The 8,246-nt window shown below is 43.5% G+C and overlaps 1 protein-coding gene and 1 non-coding gene across 2 annotated transcripts; both read left to right on the top strand.

Annotated features, from left to right (window-relative positions):
- The first annotated feature begins 4 nt into the window (after positions 1–4).
- On the top strand, positions 5–7,676 carry DNAJA1 (DnaJ heat shock protein family (Hsp40) member A1). The gene is made up of 8 exons (XM_069879887.1): positions 5–246; positions 663–840; positions 1,659–1,763; positions 1,865–2,092; positions 3,457–3,571; positions 5,509–5,624; positions 6,191–6,291; positions 6,963–7,676. The coding sequence occupies exons 1-8, from the start codon at positions 115–117 to the stop codon at positions 7,179–7,181; spliced, it is 1,194 nt and encodes a 397-aa protein (XP_069735988.1). The 5' UTR covers positions 5–114; the 3' UTR covers positions 7,182–7,676.
- Positions 2,449–2,554, top strand: LOC138733759 (small nucleolar RNA SNORA66). The gene has a single exon (XR_011339451.1). It is a non-coding gene; the product is annotated as a small nucleolar RNA SNORA66 (small nucleolar RNA).
- Positions 7,677–8,246: the final 570 nt, after the last annotated feature.

The following is an 8,246-nucleotide window of genomic DNA, read 5'->3' as shown; positions in this document are numbered from 1 at the left end:
ACGGGGCTGGCTCTAAAGCGCCCGGATGCGGGGCCGGTGTGGAACTTTCCAGAAGAGTCCGGATCGGCGCTGGGCAAGGATCCGGTGCGGGGAGCGGGGCCGCCCGGCGCCGACATGGTGAAGGAGACCACCTACTACGATGTGCTGGGCGTGAAGCCCAACGCCTCGGCCGAGGAGCTGAAGAAGGCGTACCGAAAGCTGGCGCTCAAGTTCCACCCGGACAAGAACCCCAATGAGGGCGAGAGGGTGGGCGCCGCGGGGAGCGGGGGCCCCGCGCCTCACGGGGCTGGGGCACCGAGGCCCCAGGGTCTGGGGGAGCGGGGCTTGAGGTGCCTGGGAGGGTGCTGGGTTTCATGGTCTCGGGGCGGCCGGTTCCCGGTGCCCCGGGAGGGCTTCGAGCTCCCGGGGTCGCGGGGCAGCAAAGCGCCGGTGGTCCAGAGGGAGCGTGGCACTGAGGTCCCGGTGCCCCGAGGCTGGGGAGCGTGGCACCGAGGTCCCGGTGCCCCGGGGGTGCGGAGCGAGGGTTCATGGTCTCAGCACACCAGGGTCCCAGTGCCCAAGGGAGCCCGCGCTGGGAATCGTGGACCTGCTGTCTGAGAGGGGCTGGGGGGCAGTCAGGTTATTATTCCTGAATGTCTAAGTGCAGTACATGTCTCTCACAGTTTAAGCAGATCTCTCAAGCCTATGAAGTGCTGTCGGACCCAAAGAAGAGGGATCTCTATGACAAAGGTGGTGAGCAGGCCATCAAAGAAGGTGGTTCTGGAGGGGGCTTCGGGTCACCAATGGACATCTTCGATATGTTCTTTGGCGGTGGTGGAAGGATGCAGAGAGAGAGACGAGGTAACGTGCCATCTCCTGACATTTTCTCAGACTTTGCAGCATGGTTGCCACAGTAGGTGGAATTGGAGTCTCTAAGGAGAATCCCAGAAACGTAAAGTTTTAAGATTCTGTTACAGGCTTCAGCTCCATTGGAGAAGACATTTTATTAAGCCTATAATACCTGAAATGCACTGTGGAGGTCATTTGGTTTATCCAGTGGTAGTTTGATCTCCTGAGCATTGTTTCCTGTTAATAGCTAACGACATTCTGTTTGGAAAGCCTGTAATTGAGTGTATGCCCAGCTGCTAACAGGCTGAAGTGGAAATGGAAGGTTAACATACCTTAAAACTTTTGTACTACAGTATGGGTAGTGTCTAATGTGAATTTGGTCTTTAATTGCCAGTAACCACGTCTAAGTGAGGTAGCCAAATCAAATTTAGTGCATGGAGCCTTTTTGTTTTCCTGTGCTGTTCAGTGAAATTGAGTTGAAGCGGCAATAAAGTGCTGCTCCAAAAGTGCAGTCCAGATAATCACACTGGAAAAGACTCTAGTGTAAGTTAAACTGGTTAAGAGAAGTGCTGGCCACATCACTTCTTAGTACGGACCTGGTGTTAAAGGGAAGAAAGAATAGTTTGTATCAAAATGGTAACGTTGTATCAAAGTATTCCTAGTGAGGCAGAACTCTGTATCCTTCACAAAATAAGATTCAATGATATTAAAACAGGATGTTAAAGCTTATAGACCTGTTGTGATTTAAGTGTAGTGACATAGGAAATTTACTATTACTCAAAAGACCAAGCTACTCAAGTTTACATAAATATTTGTTCTCTTTTTTCCAGGGAAAAATGTGGTCCATCCATTGTCGGTAAGTTTAGAAGATCTGTACAATGGTGCAACGAGGAAACTTGCATTGCAGAAGAATGTTATCTGTGACAAATGTGAAGGTAACTATGAAATAGAAAATATACAAAAATAGCTTCTAAAGCTTTCAGGTGTTTTTTCTGACAGTGTGTAACCCTGTGTCTCCAATTCTCATTCTCCTCAGGTCGTGGTGGTAAGAAAGGTGCAGTAGAATGCTGTCCTAATTGCAGAGGAACAGGCATGCAGATCAGAATTCACCAGATTGGGCCAGGGATGGTGCAACAAATCCAGTCTGTGTGCATGGAGTGTCAAGGGCATGGGGAACGTATCAGCCCCAAGGACCGGTGTAAGAGCTGCACTGGCAGAAAAATTGTCAGAGAAAAGAAGATATTAGAAGTTCACATTGACAAAGGTAAGGTGTCTTACTGAGATGAAATATCAAACTTGATTGTACTGACTGACTTTGTGGCACTAAAAGTATAGTGGATGCGTAGTGTCAGTTTGGTGAGTAACACTGCTGAGTACATGTACAGCAAGATTGCTGCCCTTAAAAAGTTGGAGACTTATTGAACTTCCTTAAAAAATACTTCTGCGTTCACATTTCATACTATGCAGATAACTAAGAATGAATACTGAAACTTTGCAGTACTATATGTGGAGAATTATTTTTGAGCAACTGTGTTAGTCCAACTCTTGATCAGGTAGCTGGACTGTTTACAGTAAAACTCACCATTTGTTGGCTTAGTTTTCCCTGCCTGAAGGGAAACTCTGCAGACTCGATCACTTCTGCTGTGTTTCAGTATGAAGGGGAACCAGGTCTGCTATAGTAATAGGGTGCAGAGAGAGTGCTAAGCCTCTCATGCTTAGAACTCCTTTTGCTATGCAACCCTGATAGTGCCACGCAGCGCAGGTACTCTGTGCCTTGCAAAATACAACTTGTTGTGCAAACCGTCACAGTGATGGGAGAACGCAACAATGTGTAGTGACAAATGCTTCCTGAGAAAGCAGTTCAGAAGCTGGTGGAGTGGTGCAGCTTATAAGATAAAGCAGGCTGACAAGCACATGGCTTCTACACACTTGTGCCTGGTTATCACCTAAAACTGTTGTATGTGTAATCACACATTATGCAATGCTTGGATTTGTTATTAATGGGGAAAATCCTACAGTAGCATTCAATATAATAACTAGTAGGGATCTGTTACTGACATTTCGAATGCGGAAATCACTGTGAAGAGTTTCTCTTCTGTTACGGACTGTGGGATGCCATGAGGCTGCTAGAATTTGATAAAGAGTTCTGTGTGGGTGAAATGGGTGCCTTGCATGACAGTTACAGTCCTAAGGAGAGTACTGCTTGCGCTCAGCAGGCACCATGAGCATATTTCGTAAGTAGCTCTACCACATAAATTTATAAAACTGAAGAAGCTGGTCACTGGCTCAAAACTTATTTTGTACACAGTGTTTCTGGGGGATTTTTTTTGTGTTTGTGTATATAATAAAAGCTGTTTTGATAATTTTTCCCTTGAGGACTTTATTTTGGTAGGTTGGTGGTTTGCACTACAGTTAGGCATAATGATCTTGAGGCATAGTTCAGGTTGGCACCACTGAAATCGGTTGGATGTGTGAGTAATTTAACAAAAAAATGATGCTTGTTTCAAGGGAAGGTCCTGATCTTCTAATTTGAAGATCCAGAGACTTCCTGTTACCAGCTTGTGCCTATAAAAATAATTTATTACTGCTTTTGACTTAAAAAATTAAAACCTTTGTTTTCTGCAATAGGAATGAAGGATGGTCAGAAAATAACATTCCACGGTGAAGGGGACCAAGAGCCAGGACTAGAACCAGGGGATATTATTATTGTCTTGGATCAAAAAGACCATTCTGTATTTACCAGGTAAAAACTCTGGAAATACTTTGTGCTAACTCCCAGGATGCTTGTCCACATCCTTCCTTGGTTACCACTCACCTTTTGTCTACTGGAAATATCAGTAAGTAGGACTGCATGGCTAGAACTCACCTGCAAGTTTGGGTGGCCAGAGGAGCACTCACGTTGGTACAACTGGTCACAGCCCTTTGCTTCAACAGCATGAGATTCTTTTGTGAGCTTTGGCAATGGAAAGGGATGGAAGGCAAACAAACCCAGCTACAATTACCAAGAGTTTACAAATCTCGGGTTTTTGCAATAATTGTTTAGCAGGTGTGAATAATTTGTGATTTCCCTGCTCTTTCTAGGATAGCATTTCATCACCTGCTTCAGAAGATTGCCTTTTATGTAGGCAGCTCTTCATTGGCCACTTGGCTTCAAGGCACAGAAAACTTTTTTGGTGTGCTCACTTTTGCTCAAGGAACTTATTTGTGACAAACGTAGTGAACATAGCGTGCACCCTTCTGACCAATGGTGGTTTCCCACTTAATTTCCTGCCAGAGTTCACTGGGCAGGGTAGTCAGTCCTGTATGTTCTTGCAAAAGCAGAAGTGACTCAGGCAGCATTGACCACATCTTAAGTATTTTGTGTTACCAGATATACTGCATTGTGTTGTGAGCTTCCTTGTTCCAAGTTACTGTTAGTGGAATGAGTCCATCCAGTATATTATCTTGCAGAAGTGTGTTTAGCTTGGAGTCTCACTGCTTCTGTTTGAAGCAGTGCTTCTGTTTGAAGCAGTGACAAGGGAATCAATGGATTTGGAAAAAGCGTTTGTCTTGACACCAGCAACTGACATTGTAAATCAGCACCATGAGTCACAGGCTCTTGAGGAAACCTGTGGTTTATCTGCCCAAGTGTCCTGTGTGGTGCCGAGCTCTGGAAGTTGGTGCTAGAGCTCTGTGCCAAACAACTCTGAGCTCACAGGTTAAGGATCAGTTCTGTTTGCTTTGGATAAGCTTACTCAGCTGATTTTTCTTAACTTCCAGTGAAACCAGATACTGAAACAGCTGTGCCAGGGGGACAGTTTGGGCCAAACTGCATGGTTACCTAGGACTTGCCGTCAAACTCTCTTGGCTTATTTCTGTCCACCTTTCTGCTCACTGCCTTCATATCTGGTGTCCTTAGATAACTCTTGATATTAATGGTCTTGTGTGGTTATGCTGAGGTCATGCTGCTCTGGGACAAGTGGAATGTTCCCCCTCTCCTGTCAGAATCTAAACTTAACTTCTCAGGCAACTCCCCTTCCAGAGACCTTTAAAACAGGAGGAGTGAAATAACTTAAGTTCTTTGAATAGACTGGAGGGTTTTGTGGCTCTTCAATGTGTAGCATGTGCAGACATCACTAGAACTGCTATTCTGAAGTCCGAACAGGCAATTAAAACAAGTATCTGGAAAAGATAGTGGTCTTGGTGGTTTCTGGAAGGTACTTTTTTATAACTTGAGCCATGACCTATTCAGGCTTTGTGAGAACTGGATCTTCAGAAAGCGAGTATAACAGAATACCATACAGCTAGCTGATGCACCTAAGATTAAGTATTACTCAACATAAATGAAAGGTATTAATTGTCCCAGTTGCACTGTTTAGGAGGCTGAGAGAGAACTTTTTCCTAGAATTGGGAAAGAGTAGTGCAGTGAAACTGAATGCAGTTGAACCTTGCTGTATCTACTTTCAAATAGGCACTTCTACACTTTGGATAGCCACTCTTCATCAGTAGTGGCTCTTAGAGTGGTTATCATAGCAATAATTGCTGGTTTGGGGTGCTACCTCAGTATTCGGTTTTCTTTGTTAAATTGCCCGGGCTTCTATTAGAACTGCAGCTTTATTGTTCTTGGTAAGTGAAACATGGGCACTGAGTATAATCCTATTACTGCTTCTCTGTGACTGTTTTTGATCATTTCTGCTGTAGACGAGATGAAGACCTTCTTATGTCTATGGATATTCAGCTGGTTGAAGCACTATGTGGCTTTCAAAAGCCTATCACAACGCTGGATAACAGAACCATTGTCATTACCTCCCATCCTGGTAAGTGTTGGCTTGCTTTCTGCTATAAGTCCAAACGTACAGTGAATGTCAGCTGGAAGTTAAAAGGAACAGAACATCCCCTCTTGATGTACAAGGGATGGGTGCTGGTATTAAGCTTATTTCCTAGTCTCTGCGGTAAAAAATCTTTAAACAAAAAAGGGGGTTTTGGATAGCAGTCAGCAGTAACTTTCTCTTTGCGTAATATAGTAACAGACCTTACCTCATGGACATACTTGTATCCTGAGGATACTTCATGAGAACTGAAGGCCCTGGGTCTCTGAAAATCACTATTTCAACCTTGGAACCTTTAATAAATTTGTAAGTATGTTTCCTTTGGGAAGCATAAACAGTGTTACAGGAATGTAATGTAGATGTCAGCCTGCTTTCCTACTTGGAAGTTATGAAGCAGTAATCCCTGTGAGAGTACTACATATTGGTGTAGCTGTCAAACCACCATGTAGAAGGTTACACAAATATTGAAGGGAGTAAACCTAAAGCTTCTTCTGTTCCCTGTGTGGATTCCTTCCCTTTTTATGTTTTTTTCTGTTGGCTTTTTTTTTTTTTAGGCCAGGTTGTCAAGCATGGAGCCATTAAGTGTGTGTTGAATGAAGGCATGCCAATTTATCGCAGACCATATGAAAAAGGACGTCTGATCATAGAGTTCAGGGTAAGTGGATCACCTAATTTACATGGCACAATTCAGCACTGAATATCCATCCAGAATTTAACCTTCAAGCATTAACTCAATCAGGAAAAGATACCAGTTATCAAATATCATGGTTCAGTATTTATTGTTGACAGCAGTGAGAACAGGTAGTATATCAAACAGAATTACAGTTCAAAACAAAGGGAAAACTTCAGGAGCACTGTGCAGAAGTCTGTTAACTATCAAAAGAATTTCTTTTGGATCGCTTGTGAGTTCCCATTTGCTTGGCATGTTCTTTAGTTTCTGTCACCCTGAAGGATGGATTAGCAGCTTCCCGTGTGCAAAGAAGTAGATGGAAAAATGCTGATTTCTTCTCTGGAGAGAAGCTAGTACTGGGAGCTGTGGCAGCAGGCTCTGCTGCGGTTTTAGAGGAGGCTGAACCTTATCTCTAATGTTGATACTAGGGTGATTCCAGAGTTGGTTGGATAAAACTTGGTTAAGTTGCCAGAACTAGAATTTCACTTCTTGGAGGCAATAAAAAATAGTCTAGTGATATAGGGGTTTATTTTTTTTTAAGCACTAATTTAAGTCATCTGTGATGATAAAGCTGACTTTGGCAGGTAGTTGAGCTGTAGTGGGATGGAATAAGGCCAAATCAATCAGACTTGAGTAACCCCAGTTTTTGATTTCAGGTGAACTTCCCAGAGAGTGGCTTCCTCTCCTCGGATAAGCTATCTCTACTTGAAAAACTGCTGCCTGCAAGGCAGGAAATAGAAGAAACTGAGGAAATGGAACAAGTGGATTTAGTGGACTTTGATCCATCTCAGAAAAGGAGACACCACTATAATGGAGAGGTCTATGAAGATGCTGAGCATCACCCTAGAGGCGGGGTTCAATGTCAGACATCATAAATGGGCCAATAAATAACTTGTTATGCTTGTTTTGTATGCATTAGTGGATGAGTGAAGGACTACAATCAGTTCACAGTCACTTCCTGCTGTTTGTCGTTCTATACAGCCATAGTTGTTTCTAAAAGCATAAAGAAATAAACTAAGTAATTAAACTGACTTTGCAGTTTGTATAAAGCTCCAGGGTGCAAGCTGAGATGTTGATTGCACTTCTCCCCTGCCTTTTGGTTAAGAAAGCTCCCTTACCTGCTTGTCTTTCATTCCAAGCCTTGTAATTCGTGTATGTGTGCAGTTGCCCAGGCTTAGACTAAGATTCTGTGTTGTTCTTTGTAGGAATTTTAGATCTTATACTCTGTTAATAAAGTATGCACAAGTACTTTTAACTATACCTTACCACAAATTATGTTTGGTACCAGTTAAAATAACTTGTTAATGTTACGGGCTTGTACTGGTGTTTAAGTAGGGATGGGCTCTAATACACCTGCATAATAACATGAAGCTGACAAGGATGTGGTCAATCTTCACAGGGCCATTAAAGTCACGTGATCCACAAGCTCCCTGGAGCTACTGCAGTTAAGGTCAAATAGTCCTTCCCTTGCCAGCTTTGGTCCTGTCCCTGGAGCTCAATGTGAAGCTTGCTTTGGTTCATCGCTGACTATTCTTTGGCTGCTGTCCTGCACTGTACCACATGAAGAGCCAGCGGTTGCTCAGCTGATGCAGGAGCTTACTTTGCCCCAGTGCATGAGTAAAAACCTCTAGGCTTTATCAGCACACATGCAGTTTGAAATCTGTCAGCCTGCTGGCATGTGAAGCTTGACTTCCACCTTGTTAACTGGAATTACATAACCCTTAGTGATGTGTCATAGAAAGCAGTACCAGCCCTGTGTGGGCATGGTGAACCTGCAGAGGAGAGAAGCTCACTGTCAGTGAGTACAACCAACTGGTGCATCTAGGGTGTCCTGAAATTAATGTATTGTGTGCATTATTTTAAGCTGACTGTTGAAAAAAAAGTTCTGTATGAATGTTCTAATTATTGTAGATTAAGCATTTCCAATATAATTGCAAAAC

The sequence above is a fragment of the Phaenicophaeus curvirostris genome, chromosome Z (assembly GCF_032191515.1).
Source record: "Phaenicophaeus curvirostris isolate KB17595 chromosome Z, BPBGC_Pcur_1.0, whole genome shotgun sequence".
NCBI lineage: Eukaryota > Metazoa > Chordata > Aves > Cuculiformes > Cuculidae > Phaenicophaeus > Phaenicophaeus curvirostris.
This window is presented reverse-complemented; position numbering and strand designations above follow the sequence as displayed.